Source organism: Mirounga leonina, unplaced genomic scaffold (genome assembly GCF_011800145.1).
Source record: "Mirounga leonina isolate KUSES-001 unplaced genomic scaffold, KU_Mleo_1.0 Mir_115, whole genome shotgun sequence".
NCBI lineage: Eukaryota > Metazoa > Chordata > Mammalia > Carnivora > Phocidae > Mirounga > Mirounga leonina.
In genome coordinates, this window is record NW_023270268.1 from 63319941 (window position 1) to 63337619 (window position 17679).

Here is a 17679-nt window from a genome sequence, read left to right on the forward strand (position 1 = left end):
ATCGTCATACAAATTAGATCTTTAAAAATTATATATACCCATCAACACAGATTTATAATTATTGCTTTGGGCAGCTGTCTTTTACTTTTGATTGGAGGGAAAAAAGTTAGAAAAAGAAAATATATCTACACTTTTTAATTTACCTATGTAGTTATCATTGTTGTGCTTTTTATTTCTTTGCGAAGATTCCAGTTACTTTCCAGTAACTTTTCATTTCTGCCTGAGGGCTCCCTTTAGCATTTCTTGTAGGAAAGGTCTGCTAATGATAAATTCTCTCAGTTTTTGCTTATCTGAAAATGCCTTAATTTCTCCTTCATTTTTGAATGATAGTTTTGCTGGACACAGAGTTCTTGGTTGATATTCTTTTCTTCCAGCACTTTGAATATGCCATCACAGTGCATTCAGAACTCCATGGTTTCTGATGAGAAATTGGCTATTAATCTTATAGAGGATGCCTTGTATTTGACAATCTGCTTCTCTTGCTGCTTTCAAGATTCTCTTTTTGTCTTTGTCTTCAGATAGTTTGATTATGATGTGTTTTGGTATGGATCCCTTTATCCTTGTTGGATTTTGTTGAGCTTCTTGGATGTGTAGATTCGTATTTCCCATTAAATTTGGGAAGTTTTCATTTTTTTAAAAGATTTTATTTATTTGAGAGAGAGAGAGCAAGCATATGAGTGGGGGAAAGGGCAGAGGGAGAGGAAGAGGGAGACAGAATCTCCAGAAGACTCCCATCTGAGCACGGAGCCTGATGCAGGGCTTGATCTCATGAACCTGAGATCAGGACGTGAGCTGAAACCAAGTCTGACACTTACCCGAATGAGCCACCCAGGCACCCCTCGGTCATTATTTCTTTAAATATTCTATCTACACTTTTCTCTCCTTTCTTTTTGGGACTCCCATTATGTGTATGTTACTATGTTTGATTGTGTTTCACAGGTCTCCAAGGCTCTGTTCATTTGTCTTCTTTTTTCTTTCTGTTCCTCAGGCTATATAATTTCAATTGATCTGTCTTGAGGTTTGATAATTTTTCTGCCTACTCCAATCTGCCACTGAGCTCCTCTAATATACATTTAATTTCAGTTATACTTTTCAACTCCAGAATTTACATCTGGCTTTTATTTTCCCACAAAAAAGAAATTATATAGAGTCTTTTTAATTAAAAAAATTTTATTTTTTAAATATTCTCTATTTGGGAAGAAATTGTTTCTTTGTTCTCTTTAGTTCTTTAGATATTATTTCCTAAGTTCTTTGAGCATAGTTACATTACACTATGTTCACACAGTTACACTAGTGAGCATAGTTATACTTTGAACATAGTTACACAAGGTCTTTTAAAGTCATTTAAACCGTCAGGTCAAATTATGACAGTTCCCTGAGAACTGCCAGAGGATGGGAGCTTCAAACCCATGGCTCCCTCTGGGAGCTGATAGGCTTCTGGTTTTCACAGTGATGAGTGGATTGATTTTCAAGGCTACTGTAGAACTGAGGAGAGGATGAGGGGTATATGGCAAATTAAGATGCCACAAAGCTTGCTGCTTTTACCAAGAGTCTGCTGCCTTTTTTTTTTTTTTTTTGAATAAACACTCATCAGAGTGTTACAAGCCTTTGGTTAATACCCAGTGTTCTAAAAAAGTTGACTTTGACAATCTCTGTCAGTGTTTTTGTTGCTTTTAAGACGAAGTGGATTTCTGGAGATCCTTACTATGCCATTCCTGCTGATATCCCAATTCTTTTTTTTTTTTTTTTTAAAGATTTTATTTATTTGACAGAGAGAGACACAGCGAGAGAGGGAACACAAGCGGGGGGTGTGGGAGAGGGAGAGGCAGGCTTCCCACAGAGCAGGGAGCCCGACGCAGGGCTCGATCCCAGGACCCCAGGATCACGACCCGAGCTGAAAGCAGACGCTTAACGACTGAGCCACCCAGGTGCCCCGATATCCCAATTCTTTAAGTGAAAAATATACATACATGGAAAGACTAATATTCTCTCCCACATTCTTTTTTTAAAAAAGATTTATTTGTTTGAGAGAGAGAGAGGGTGAGAGGGGGGAGGCAGAAGGAGGAGAGAGAAAATCCTCAAGCAGACTCCCACTGAGCATGGCGCATGATGTGGGCCTCAGTTCCAGGACTCCAAGATCATGACCTGAGCTGAAATCAAGAGTTGGCTGCTTAACTGACTGAGCCACCCAGGTGCCCCTCTTCCCACATTCTGATACATCATGATCTCTTGCCTGCCACCAGTCTCTATTTTGCTTACCAACAGTAAGTGAATCTTTGCATAAAACACCACGGTGATATGTTCACTCCAGGGAGCAGAGGCTTCCACCAACCTTATCTTGTCTTCTTCAGGTTAAAATCTAGTTCTTTTTATGTGGCCCTCCAAGTTTGCACAATCTGTATCCAATCTGAACTGGAGGTCCTACAAGTTGGGTTCTGATCCCAGCTTACTTCTTGTGGAACCTTCTGTACCTACTGTACAAGGTATAGAACATTATCAAGAACCTACTATGTGCTGAACTTAGTATCAGGAGATATAGATAAGTAAACCCATAGTTACAATACCTGCTAGCTGGGAGCTATGTAGAAGGGTCAGTTAAGAAGGTATCTGAGGGGCACCCAGGTGGTTCAGTCGCTTGAGCATCTGCCTTTAGCTCAGGTCATGATCCCGGGGTCCTGGGATCCAGCCCCACATCAGGCTCCCTGCTCAGCAGGGCATCTGCTTCTCCCTCTGCCTCTGCCCCTCCCCCAACCCATGCACGCATGCTCTCTCTCTCTAATAAATAAATAAATAAAATCTTAAAAAAAAAGATATCTGAGAAAGTGCCTTTGAAAATGTGAAGAACTACAGAAGTGAAAGGTATTACTGTGAGCTTATTTCTGATTTATTTACCTCTAAGTATAATACCTTCAAAGGTTTAAAGGTTTAGTCTAAAATAAATGAAATAAATAAATAAAATCGGTTTTCTTCCCTAAATAGAAGCCAGTATTGTGACAACCTTGGGACTTCTGCATAATAGGAGGCCGTAGGAAGATCTGTTGACTTTGCAGCATTTGTGCCCTCAGCTTTAAAGCAGAAGTGACACCTGTCCTGCTTACTTCCCAGGACTGTGGTGAAGGACTGCCAGAGAAGCCACATGGAGGGTCCCTGTGAAGTGCCTAACAAATCTCACTTATTATCAAAATAATTAGTATAAATACATAAAAATAAACAATAAAATACTCTTATTTTTTCTTATCTATGCATCTGAGGTTGTGGCGTCTTCATTTGAACTTTGCTTTGGGCAATGTAATGAAAATAAGTAATTTGTCTCAGTTAAACATTTTGCGGGCTACCTTTAGTGAACAGAGGGTCACAATCACACTGTGAAAACATCAATGATTACGGATATGTCACCAAAAACAACTGTGGAGGAAAATAAAAGCTGTTACTTACGCTTTGCTTTTAACTGTCCAAGGATGGAATTTTCTCCTCTGCACATGGTCCTGAGCACATGTAAAGGAAAGAAATAATTATGGACGTTTCAAAGGAACCAATCCCAACTTGCAATATCTGTGGAGTATCGTCCTACCCCAAGTAAAAACAGAAAAGTGCTTTCATGAAAAGATGCTACATGGATTTAAAAAGATTAAAAACAAAAACAAAAACAAAACACCCCACCTGGATATCACTTTTGTAATGTCACTGATGGGACAAGATAGTTGTTTTGAGGTAGGTAAATGGAAAAGTCATAAAATTGACATTAGATTTCAGAAAAAGGTGCTATTTTAAAAAGATGGGCTATGAATGAACTTTCCCTCTTAGAAAATTCAGTGACAGCAAAGATAAATTTAGAATACCTCAATAGGTGAGAACACTTACAGACTCACGTTACTTTCAGAGGTGCTTAAAAGGGCAAACACTTAGCAGAATAATTTCAGAGCTAAACTCTATACCGAGGCTGTCTCTGCAAAGTTGGCAAATGCCTTGAAAGTGAAAAACAGAGTCTCAAATAACTGACTCTGCTAATGATTTTGTTTCTCACAACTCTGATAATAGTCAATGAATTACAAAGACTGACAAACCAAAAAAAATTCTACGCTCCATCTGCTTGCTCTGTAAAAATAATTAAAAATACAGTTACGCTTGGGAAATACTGATATTCTTAAAGATGATGCCAGCAAATAAAGATGTTTTTGCATAATAAAAGGTTAGAATTTAGTTGCTGAACAAAAGCCAAGCATGTTATTTCATTCAGTTGGTTCAAACCCAAGAAAATAGTCATCGAAAATAATTACAATTGACAATATCCCCAAAATAGTATTAGAATGGCAAACCAAGTGGATAAAATCCAATTAAACATTATGTCAGTGCCTTAAATACATGAAAAGCTTTGTTTGTCATGTTAAATCAGATAATATTAGAAATGGGCAAATCTCCAATCAAAGCATATAGACCAAAGCATAAAGTTCTCTCATACTGTAATCAGGCAAAATTACCCCACAAGAATCTAAAAAATATATATATATATTTTCTTCAGATCCTGGCAGACAGGCATACCTCAAAAAGTCCATAAAAAATGAGAGGACTAAAAAAAAAAAAAAAAAAGACCACCGCACAATGGTGCCCACAAACTGTGCCGAGGACCTTCAGATCCTGCAGGGGGTACCTGTGGGGGCGGGCAGCAGGAAGGCATCTATGCCCCTCCCCACCATTTGACCAAGTGCCTGAATCTTATCTGCTTTACACATTAGGGGTTCTGTGTAAGGTCTCATTGCTCCCTCCCCGACAAAAGAGTTTGGTTAGAAAGTTGGGAAGCTACAGATGGTTCTGAAGGACAAGGGCTATTAAAAGAAGATATCCAGGTTCAACCCCGAGAGAATGTTAGCGGGGCCTTTCCATCACTTTCTACACCACCTCTCTATGTCTGCTCACCAGACATACCTCCCAACCCTCCTCATCATGTTCTACCGGCCAAGTCTGAAGCTTCACAGGTCTTTTTGAGTGAATATGGCAATTCTGCTTTTTAGAATATTGAGAATAGGATTTAATACTTTCCTTAAAATTTTAACAAAGATGTGGCAGAGAAAGCAGAATTAAAATCCCAGGAGGTAGGAAAGAACCTTCATACTTCATTTATTGGCAAAGGCCATCATTACCAACCTTGTTGAAAACCTCACTACCTAAAGAATCATAAATACCTAGAAAACCATACTACTTGAAGCATTAAATTTCTTTCTTCACAGAATATGGAAAGCTCAATAACTGTGGTGGCTTAAAGATAATTTTTAAACCAATATTACATATAAATATTATTATGTACATATATATATACATATACATATATATATAAAATCCTTGTCTCCATTTATAAGATATATGTATATGTATGTCTTGTGTATAGGCAATGAATGTAAAAGAGAGATTTATATTTCAGTTCTTTTTATATTTGCCATGTGTTCTAGGCCTGCCATTTACGATTTTAGGCTCTATTTGAATTTTATCAACTAGTAAACAGGCCAAGATCCAAAAGTAAAATAAAGCGTTCATCTGTTCAACACTCCCCGAATAGATGTGGAGAAACATTTCCATTCCTTTCACCAGCTTACGTGCGTGACTGAGAGAAAGCTGAAAACAGATGACTTTAGAACTTTGGCACCTGTAGTTGAAGTGCATTATGGCTTGCAGAGCATTTCCTCCACCGGTTGAGATGTCGCCTTCAAATCCTGGAAGCAGTGGCACCACCACATACACCCGGTATCTACGGCTTTCCCTACAAAAGTCAGATGCAGAGCCATTCACCAAAAAATGATAGCTAAGCAGTTCACGCGGTTTTGGAGACCGAGCTAATGGCTTCCTACACTACATTCTATCCCATTTCAGGGCTTGGAAGGTGCTGTTGGATCGGAGGCCAGAAGCTGCTATCGAGATAACACTTCACAACAACCTAAAAAATAAGCTGAATTTGGCAACAGAGTGGGAACTCTACTCACTATCTCTCTGCAGCATAATTCTTCCTAGGAGAAAAGCCACTGTAATCAACCCATGCTTGGATCCCATGGAAGGTGGGGTAGGGGTCATAACAAAGTTTTGAAAAAGACATCATCATAATAGTTTTATGTATAACAAGTTGTATCCATTAGTACCTTGCTCAGAGCCCAGCAAGTAACAGGCATTCAGTTAATGATTGTTGAGTCAATGAGTTCCCACAGCCTAGATCTAAGGGGCAGAAGACATACTGGTCCCATACACTTTCCAATGCAAAAATCATCATTGCTTAGAAACTCTGATTCAGCTCTGAAAACCGGTTCTGCTACAAAATGTTATCCTGGGCCCTTCAAGAATTCTGAGTGATTGATGATTTTTTAAATCCTCTGCATATGTAACTCAACATTTCTTGGCCCACTGTTCCAACGGATTGAGGACAGCCTTTGAAAGAAAAGCCTTTGAGTAGCCTTTGCTACTCAATAATGTAACAAATACAAGGAGGAGGTGGGGCTACTTACTTTGATCTCCATTCAGAAAGTAAAAAATTTGGAGAATTATGTTCAAATGGGTATCACTGGAGGCACAGCTGTTAAAGTCCCTGTCTCTCTTTATAGGATACACAGGAGGAAGGGAAAGCTGAAAATGTCTGTGGTATCTATGTGGTCGAGAAGTCTTGTCCATAGATCTGAGAGATCCATAGTTACACAAAGATGCTGCTACTTAACCTCTGCTTAATACTTAATTTCTAAGGATCCCTTTGTTCTAAACAACTACATTTTTCTTTCACGTGAATATTACTGCTCCTCTCTGAAGGGTCAGATTTCATTACAGTGTGTCTGAACACCAGTGTTTGTATCAGGGCGCGTGGGCGGTCAAGTTCCGGGCAGAAGTGATGGCCAGCACCAGGAGTCTGGACGCCCATGAGCCTAATTGCCCTGCTGAGGAACAAGGCATCTGAATTAGGTTGTTGCAATGGCATGAATTAATCACTAGATGGCAAACGTAGTTTGAGTTGGAAAAATTAATTACAAAAAAAAAAAAAAACCTCTTCAAGTTCTCTGTCTGATAAGGGCAAGAGGCTCACATCCTTAAATGATAAACAAGATAGTGGGGAAAGAAGAACAGAAGGAATACCTAAGCTATTTCCCCATTGCCAGCATTTAAAAGTCCAAATGAGTTAAGCCAGACACTTACGAATGGACACCATCTGGCCTCAGCTGCCTTTCCAGAATCGCCTTTCCGTAGGATCTTCCCAGACCCACAGCCCAGTGCCAGACTACTGCCCTTTGCTCAGATGTATCCCTCCCTACTAAGGAAGGTTGGTTCATCTGCCCTCTGAGTCTGGAATACCCTCTCTGCTCACAGAATCCCACTTCTCCTTCCAGGGCAGCTGAAAGGCACCTTCCTCGGTCAAACCATCCTGAATCTTCCAGTCAAAGCTGGTTTGCTCCTGCCTCTGCACTCCCATGGCACATGGCAGGAATGTCTATTCAGCATTCTTTTTGCTTTACACGATAGTGACACACAGATCTGCTGCCTAGGCTATGGTGATAAGTTCTTCTGAAGCCCAGGACATATGTCCACATATCTTTCTATTTTGGGCAGTGCATACACGGTATGCACTCAGTACTATCTGCTTTGGGAGAATGGGGTCAGGTTGGAAGCAGGTTTGTTTCTGGGAAGCCACTGGTAGAGAAGAGATTAAGCTGCAAAAGTTAAATTAAGTTTTTCTTTAAATTACATTTTATTTGAATTTTTATTGCAGTACAATATACATAGCACAAAAGTGGCCATTTTAACCATTTTTAAGTGTACCGTTCAGTGGCATTAATTACATTCACATGTTGTGCAACCATCATGATACCTACTTCTACAACTTTTTCATGACGCTAAGCAGAAACTCTGTGATAGTTAAGCAATAACACCTACACTTTCCCTCCCTCCGAGCCCCGTAACCTCTCATCTACTTTGCGTCTCTACGAATTTGCCATTCGAGATATTTCATCTAAGTGGAACCATACAATATTTGTCCTTTCCTGTATGACTTACTCCACTTAGCATAACGTCCTCAAGATTCATCCACGTGTCAGAAATTCTTCCCTTCTTGTGGCTGAATAATACTGCTCTGTAGGTGTAGTCCCCATGTTGTTTATCCAGTCATCGGTTGATGGGCACCTTTTGGCTCCTGCGACTCATGTTGCAGTGAACACTGCCATACAGAAGCTCTGTCCCTGTTTTCAGTTCTTCTGGGTATTTACCCAGGAATGGCACTGCTGGCTCACAGATTTATTCTATATTTAGCCTTTTGGGGAATCATCAATTAACTTATATTTCCTAATGGGTAATATATTGCTCAGAGTACAAAATTTAAGAGGTAGAAGATTATATGATGAAAACAAAATTCTCTCTCTCCTTTGTCCCCAAGCACTGTTTCCCCTCCCTGAGGGCAACTCCTATTGCCTTCCATGTTCTTCCAGAAATAGTCTATGCATTTATAAGCATATATATGTACTTTTCTGCGCAAATGTTAGAATACTATAAACACTTTTATGAATGTTATTTTTATTTATGCCTGTACCTTGTCCATTTTTAACAACAGTGATACAGAATTCCACATACATCCTTACCATGATATTTAAAGCAGTTCTCTATCAATGGGCGTTTAAATTGTTTCTAATTTTTTACTACTTTGAAATACCTATTTTATTTTTTTAATTTTATTTTATTATGTTATGTTAATCAACATACATTACATCATTAGTTTTTTTTATTCCTAGAAGCTGATTTATTTTTATTTTTATTGTTATGTTAATCCCCATACATTACATCATTAGTTTTAGATGTAGTGTTCCATGATTCATTGTTTGTGCATAACACCCAGTGCTCCATGCAGAACGTGCCCTCAATACCCATCACCAGGCTAACCCATCCTCCCACCCCTGTCCCCTCTAGAACCCTCAGTTTGTTTTTCAGAGTCCATCATCTCTCATGGTTCATCTCCCCCTCTGATCAAAATACCTATTTTCTTATGGATGCTGACCCACGTAAGTCATTTCTTCACAATTGTGAAACGTGAATACCACTTTGGAGTGATACCGATGGTCTTAAAACCAAGGGTTTGTGATTCTGTTTGCAGAAGATGGTTCCCTTTTATAAGAGTAGAAACGACCTCAAAACAGAGGATCTCGTATGTAGGATATTGGGAAATGTCCTATACAAATCTTATGTCTTCAGATAAAATATTCTTGCAAATTTAGTTTGTAGGAATCAGAATGTCCATGTTTTCTTGTTCTTGAGACTCTGTTAGCTCCATATCAAGGTCTCTGCCTTTTACAATGCAGCAGTTCTTGAATTTCTTGAATGATGAAAATTTTAAACTGTGTTCAGCCAGTTAGCAGAAATGACTTAGATTTTCACTGTTGTAGAAAAAGGGGCTCCTGGATTTCAAATCATAAAATTATGGCTGAGTTTAAGCCAATGAAGAGAAAAATTCTATGCGATACTATGTCCAATCTCCTTCCTTGATCACATCCCCAGAAGACAATAGCTCTCAGCTGCCAAGGATTCTGAAACACTGCATGCTCATAAAGTCGGGGTGGTGCAGATGATAGCCATCAGCTTAGGGCAAGAACCTGAGCCCCTAATGTGCAGAATTATTTATGATCTTAAAAACAAGATAAAAGCTAGTGGGCTCTAAGTCTTCACGCAGGCAATCGCTTCACCCACTGCAGTTCAGGACAATTTTATAAAATTGCTTTCTCAGGCTTTTTGTTAAAATAAGTTTTCTTTCAAACCTCACAAACTCTCATAGCAGTGCTGGGTCTAATATCTAAAAACTGGAAATCAATGTCCAATAATGGATGGTTAACTAAATTATGTTACAGCCACTCAAAGAGTGATCATTTTGCAGCCATGAAAATGACCATGATGATGACTTACTAGCAAAATACTGCTGGTACTGTGTTAAAATGGCCCCTAATGCAAAGCTACAATCGTAAGACAATTACAGGTGTGGCAGGCTGATACTATGAAATATGCAATAACTTTTCCCCTTAAATGCATTCTCTTCCCTCACCCTGTGCCTGCAGATATGAAGCAGGCATTGTTCCCAGTGGTGCTCTCACAAAGGAACCAGGGCACAAGATATCAACTTCTTAGATCTGGGGAACTGGGTAGAGATCCTCTGAGCTGAGCCAAGAGTATAAAGACAAAAGAGTGGGACTCAGTGCAAGGATCCTGCCCTTCACTCTCAAGCAGAATTCCAGGGAGAACAGGACAGACCCCATCACCTTTCAACAGAATAGGGGAGCCATGAGGATCTGAGTGTGAATCATAATCTTGCTTCCCAGGGAACTCCAGAGAAAGGTCCACCAGCCCATGTGATGCAGCAGCAACAGAAGAGAAGTGGAGGAAAAGCAGGTCTGACAGGCGAAGGGGGAGGCCCCCACGTCACGGTAAGCAGATGCCAGAACAGGCCCAGGAGAGATCAACACTGAGGGCTGGAAGTCTCTTTGCAAAGATCCAGGGCACCTTACCATCCATACCAAGGTTGGATGCATCGGCGAGGGGAAGAGAGGAGAAGGCTGGGTTGTGCTGAGTGACAGCATACAGAGCAGAAATAGCAAATAGCAAGAAACTGTGGAATTTGGCCATACTTAAGTGTGGAAGTGACTAAATTTCCTTCTGTTGTGTGGGAATGGGATTTGAAATCAAAATTCAGGTGAACTATAGAAAGAGGAACTAAATTACAACTCAAGAGAAAATATATGTATATTAATATGAACAAAAAAGAAATAAGGAAGTAAAAAGTGAGTTTTTAGGGTGGTGAGGGTGTGGGACCTTTAATATTTTCCATTTTTGTGATTGCTGAAATGTTGCCTGTACCTTTAAAAACAGAGCACTAATTCACCATGTAAATGGTCCTGGCTTTCCTCTACACTACCCTCCTTGTTCTTCCCTCAGGAAAAACCCTCTCCTCCTTCCCTCTTCATCATGAAGGGCTGTCAGGAGAAGTGGGGCTGCCTAGAGTGGGATCTCAGGATCTGTACGAAGGCCCCTGAGGAGCCTGTCATGCTTCTCCAGTGATGACATGTTTTGTTTTTTGAGAATTTGGGATTCATAGATCATTGCTATAAGCTCCAAGAGCTGGTATAAATCCTATCATTGTAGATTTTGCAGCAGTGAACGCTGCCAGGACTAAGCAGAACAGTGGTTGGGGCAGAGTGTTCTTGCGGGGAGAACTCTATACTGTAGTGGGATCGGTTATATGAGAACTGGATCTGTAGCTTCTCAGTGGTTTGGGACATAACCCATTTTATTTTATGTTTGGCAAATCTTTAAAAGTGCAGTGGCCTTTTTCAAGCTTCAGTTTTCCCATTTGCAAATGAGGGAGTTGGCTAAAATCATGGCGAGTCCACTAGAAATGCTGGCCCTATTTAGCAGTGACTTTGCACATTGGATGTGCAACTTTATAGATTATGGCATAATGCATATTGTGTGTGCCCACGTGTGTCATTTTTTCATTGGTTATCTTCTGGAGATGCAAGCTCTTACATGTAAGGATGCTGAAGGCTAGCCCAGCATGTTTGACTAAGACTTCACTCTCGACTTGATAAGCTTTGTCAGGCAGGCCCCTCTGTTGCCCCAAATAACATCCTCCAAAATGATTGCTGCCCTCTGCCCTGTGCTAATCTTTACATCTCTCTATCTTCTGCAAGTACCATTTCTAGAATTTTTGGAATCAAACAAAAGTCATTAAATGATCTAAATCAAATGTTCTGCCATGATCTTGTGTCATCTCTGACCCAGGGTAACCTCTTCTCGGGGTATTTTACAGAGCTTGGAGGTTGGCCCATAAGAAAAAAAGATGAACCCAGCAACTGGCATACTTAATCTACATGCTCTTGGTTCTATTATAACTGCAGTTTAAATTTCTTTAAGACAGTGCTTCTGAAACACGCCCAGTGTGTCCTTTCCGTGTGGTACACAAATTATAGGATATGGGAATTACAGAGGCAGACTTTCTGTAAGCTGAAGAACTTCTTACCTATCAAGCAATTACTTTAAAAAAATAAAACATTCATCTGATTTCTTTATTTTAAAATAAAGTGTCTCTCATAGATTTCTGGGAGGCTTACTATTAGAACCTTTCTACTTCCCTTGACATGAGGGCAGCTTTGTAGCTGAGTGGTACAGAGTGTCAGAAAGGTAAACTGATAGATTGAGAGGTCACATACCTGTCGATAACAGAGTTGAAAAGAACTCAAGTCTCCAGACACCTGGTCCCCAAACAATTCCAGATTCCCCAGGGGAGTATTCCCCATGCCACCCAGTCCTAGGCAAACTGCAAGCACTGTCTGGCACTGTTCTACAGTTACAGGAAGCAGGAAGAATTTGAGCAATTTCAAAATTGTGTATTTTTCAATTTAGTTTAATATTAAAATATGGAGGCATTAAACCGACAGCCTATTTTCACTGTATGTGTCAACTCTGTTGATAACAATACCAAATGGACTCTCTCACTTCCTGTTTACCAAGGCAGCAGAATTATGCATGTCAAGTTTCCAGAAGCAGAACTGTTTCATCCTCAGAAATCATTTTTCAAGGCACACTATGTTTTAAAATTTCTACCTGGATCAGTTGGTTCTCTTTCTCTTGGCTTAGTCAAACATGGTGATTTCTCCCTGATCTGCAGTCAGATTTGAGTTGTCAAAGATGGGCTTCCAGTGGGTTGGGAGCCGGTCCCAACTCCAGGACAGTTTTCCTTATTTCTGATTTCCTTCTGTTTTCTGCAGAGATTCCCACAGCTACTCTTGGTTCGCCATGGGATGAACAATGGTCTGAGCTCTGGGTCATGGATCAGAGCATGAAGTCTTTGCAAAAACCTGTTTCTGCAAAGCATTATAGCCGTTGAGAAGGAACCAGGAGGAAGTGAGGAAAGCAGAGAACTGGTGTTCCCTGGATTCCAGCACTGGCAGAAAAATAAAGTCTCAGCCTGGTCAAAGGAGTTGGCAATTAAAAGACTGATCTTTCCAGGGTGGGAGGGACCTGGAAGAGAGCCTGTGTTCCTTGGTCAGGCCTGGCTGAATGCTGACTGTCATTTCCCTCTGTCTGCTTTGTGCTAGATTCTATTCTTTTTCCAACAGCCAAAATTATACTTGTTGCTGGGCATGTGACATTGGCAGGAAGTTCTGAGTCTCAGAAGAGTGAAGCACAGAGGAGTCAATGAAGGAAGAGAGGGGGTGAACTTGGGCACGGCACACAGTGGCCCTCAGTGGAAGGGTGGGGAGCATTGCAGGCAGGCTGCAAGATGAGTTCTTGAATCCCACCTCTCCCTTTCCTAAGAATACAAGCTCACAGACTTGAAATTATTAAATGAAAACATATTTTACCATTACGATGAACATAGGAGATGAACAATAATGTGGGGCTACAGAGAAGGGGGAAAATGTAAAATATATTTCCAGGATACATGTGTGTATCCACGAAAAGTTTTATGTGTGATAATACATACCCTCTGAAATGTGATTGTCAGAGAAAGGGAGACGATGGAGAGATCAGAGCTAAATAATACAGTTAATTTGAAATTCAATGGACTCATTTCCATTGAATTGAATCTTCTACAAAGTAGGCTTGAAACTGCATCTTTAATGTGCCTTGTGAACTTCCAAGTGTGAGACACAGGCTGCAGCAGATGCTACCCTCCGTGCTCTCTCACCACAGACCCCCTTTCCTTTTAGGAGCAGCTCACAGGATCCCTGAGAAATGTTCAATCAGAAAATATCTTAAAGTTCCTTCCAGCCCTGAAATACTATGATTTCAGAAGAAGTCCAGATTTTAAAAGACAATATGCTAAGGAAAAATGTTCTTTCAGGATCCAAAACCCTTTAAAAACAAATCTTACAGGTACTTATTAATATATGTACTACAGGGAGCTAATAACTCGAATGAGTGAAGCTGAGATTCATTCTACTCTCCTTATTAGCTGATCACAGTTACAATATTCATCATTCGCCACTCAGCCCAGTGAGCTCATCTGTCCGCTCAATGGATTTCAGCAACTCATTTCAATTTCATGAAAAAAATATTTTTCTCTTTTGTCAAATGTGCTTTATAGATAAAGTGGACACTCCTGCATCAATGAAATGCAAGAGCTGACAGAAAGATAATTTAATTTTGTAAATTAGACATAAATTGACCCACAGAATTAAGAGACCAGCATGATGCAAATGTGTGTATGTGTTATGTTTAACTGTAAACAAGGCTGTTTATAAGTCATCTCAGAAACAGATCCCATGGTAACTTTCTTGAAAAAAGTATGTGAGAAGGCAAAAGATAGAAATCATCTGGAAAAGCACAGATCGTCATTAATACTTAGGGCCATGCGTGCTGTTCTCTGTGAGTACTAAGCAGTGCTGTTCTCCGTGAGTACTAAGCAGTCTTGGCTGTGCCCTGGAGTTACCCGTGGACCATTACGAAACACAAGTGCCTGGGCCCCACTCCAGGAAATTCTGACTCAGCAAGTCTGGATTGAGTCCAGCTCTTTGGATTTTTGTAAAAGTCCAATGGTGAGGGGTGCCTGGGTGGCTCATTTAGTTAAGTGTCTTTGATTTCGACTCATGTCCTGATCTCAGGGTCATGGGATCGAGCTCTGCGTCAGGCTCCACACTGGGCATGGAGCCTGCTTAAGATTCTCTCTCGCCCTCTGCCCTTCCCCCCACCCCCCTGCACTCTCTCTCTCTCTCTCTAAAATAATAAATAAATCTTAAAAAAAAAAGTCCAATGGTGATTTTGATGTGTAGTAAAGGGCAAGATCTACTGTACACCTTGCAGGTGGGTACTGTGATGTGCTGCCTAAATGCCCTCACCATGGGCTCAAGACAGCCATTCCCTTCCCACTGAGAGTGTTGGCTGCTGACTACTCACAGTGAAGTCCTTCTCCAGGATTTGCCCTCCTTGCCCTCACCCAAGGTCATGCTCATTTCCTCAAGTCAGCCTGTACCTGATGACTGGTTAATGGGAGGAGGGGACAACAAAGGCCCAACCTACTTGCCTCAAATTGTGGCAACCCTGAAGGGGTCTTAAATCCTACCTGTCAATGGATTGAAGTTATGTGGTATGGGGAGAGGCACTGGGTTGGAAGTCCAAAGGCTCGGGCTCAAAGCCATTTTTGCCTATTGCTCTAGTGGCTTAGTCAAGCCACATCACCTCTTGAATCTTAGCTTTTAACTCTACAAATGGGGACAGCAATGACAATAATAACAGTAACAACCACAAGGACTATATGATCTACTTTCAAGAGTAGCTGTGAAGATTCAGTAAGGGTCTAGAAACTACCGATCATATAAAATACTGGTAGTTACTGTTGTAAAATGTTCTTAGGTCTAAAAATCCCCACATATTATGTGGGGAAAAAAAAAAGATATTTAAGTGCCATGTGACGCTGGAAGTAAACAATGTTTTAATCCCCAAATGTGTATGTACTTAACATTCTCCACTGCATGTGTTCAAGGAATTGAAATAATAAAATGTAATGGTGTTGTTTGTTTATTTTGTTGCCTTTACACAGAGCTAAAATCAGCCCTAAAAAGAAGCAGTCTGGATGCCAGGACAACTCGGTGGAGAAAGAACAGTTTTTTCAGCAAATGGTGTTAGAACAACTGTAAATCCCCACGTAAAGGAATGAAGTGGGTCTGCTACCTCACACCATGTATGAGAAATGACTCAAAATGAATCAAAGACCTAAGTGTAAGGCCTAAAACTATAAAATTCTTAGGAGAAAAGAAGTATAAATCTTCATGATCTTGGATTAGGCAGTGATTTTGTAGCTATGGCCCCAAAGCACAAGCAATAAAAGAAAAAACAGATAAACTGGACTTTATCAAAATTAAAAACTTTTGTGTTTCAAAAGATATTATCAAGAAAGTATAAAAGAAAACACCCTGAATAGGAGAAAATATTTGCAAGTCATAAATCTGATATGATACTTGTATCTAGAATATATAAAGAACTCTTACAACTCAACAATAAAAAGACAACCTAATTCAAAAATGGACAAGAAATTTGAATATATATTTCTCCAGAGATAATACATGAAATAGCCAATAAACAAACAAAAAAATACTCATCATGATTAGTCATGAGGGAAATTCAAATTCAAACCACAATGAGATATCATTTCACACCTCTTAGGATGGCTATAACCCAAAAGAGAGACAATAGTAAGCACTGGCAATGATACAGAGAAATTGGAGTCCTCATACACTATGGGAATGTAAAATGGTGTGGCTGTTTTTGAAAACCTTCTGGCAGCTTCTCAAAACGTTAAACATAGAATTACCATACAACCCTGTAATTCTACCTCTAGGGTAATAAAAATATGTCTGCATAGAAACTAATACAGAATATTTTTAGCAACATTAATCATAATAGCCAAACACTGGAAACATCCCAAATATCTACCAACTGATGAATGGATAAATAGAATATAGTATATCCAGAAAATGGAATATCACCTGGCAATAAATATAAATGAAATACTGTTAACATCCTCTAACATAGATGTGTCTTGGAAACATCAAATTAAGTGAAAGAAGTCAGTCACAAAAGACCACATATTGTATGATTCCATTTATATGAAATGCCCAGACTAGGCAAATCTCTAGGGAAAGCAAGCAGTTTAGTGGTTCCAAGAGGATAAAATAAGGAGAAGTAGATAGTGACTGCTAACAGATAGAGGGTTTCTTTCTGGGGTGATGAGAATGTTCTAAAACTGATTAGGCATAGTTGCACAACTCTGGGAATATGCTAAAAGTTACTGAATTGTACACTTTAAGTGGCTGGATTGTATGGTATGTGAATTATATTTTAATACCGTTATTAAAAAAATAATCCCATGAGCTGAAGAAATAAGACAGAGGGTAATAGGCATTTAAACATAACCCATGGAAGAATTATATGACAATTTTGCTTTGATTTTTTAAGTGAACACAGTTCACTGTCTGCCACTAAATAAATCAAATCACAACTCTATCGGTGTGGGAAAGAGACTGGCCAGGAAAAAATGAAGAATGCCCTGGGAGAATTCCGACTGCTTCAAAAATGGACTCAAAGGTCTCAGCAACTGAAATCAGATTGAAGGAACCAATAACCTACTGCTACCTGAACCTAATTTATGCCTGCTAGGAAAAGACAGTATTTTATTTTATTTTATTTTATTTTTTTAAGACTTTATTTATTTGAGACAGAGAGAATGAGAGACAGAGAGCATGAGAGGGAGGAGGGTCAGAGGGAGAAGCAGACCCCCTGCCGAGCAGGGAGCCCGATGCGGGACTCGATCCCGGGACTCCGGGACCACGACCTGAGCCGAAGGCAGTCGCTCAACCAACTGAGCTACCCAGGCGCCCAAAAGACAGTATTTTAAAACGGGCTTTCAAAAGTTGTTTTAGCAGTAAATGCAAGAACATTTGCAGCAATCACTCCTACCCAAATGCCAAAACATTACCTGTGAGCTTTCAGTATCCTCTGAGCAATGGCATCACCTATCTTGTTGAACACAACTTTATCGTCAGCGCAGCTTATGAAAAACTGGTTCTACAAGAAAGAGAGTCATCATGTAAGTCTTTCTTATCTCTGTAATAGATGTATATGGAAAGCATGCTCTATAACAAACACTACGCTGATGTTTTAAAAAAAAAAACGTTTCACATAGCA

The 17679-nt window shown here is 39.9% G+C and overlaps 1 protein-coding gene across 5 annotated transcripts in view; it reads right to left on the minus strand.

The window, feature by feature from the left end:
- Positions 1–17679, minus strand: part of PLD1 (phospholipase D1) — a 191977-nt gene that overhangs the window by 33401 nt on the left and 140897 nt on the right. For 4 of the 5 annotated variants that reach the window (XM_034998928.1, XM_034998938.1, XM_034998936.1 and 1 more), the window contains exons 21-23: positions 17471–17559; positions 5639–5752; positions 3436–3485 (exon numbers count right to left, since the gene is read on the minus strand). In XM_034998928.1, coding sequence (XP_034854819.1) covers positions 3436–3485; positions 5639–5752; positions 17471–17559 — 253 coding nt within the window. The remainder of the gene's footprint in view (positions 1–3435; positions 3486–5638; positions 5753–17470; positions 17560–17679) is intronic. The other variant, XM_034998945.1, reaches the window with a different exon arrangement.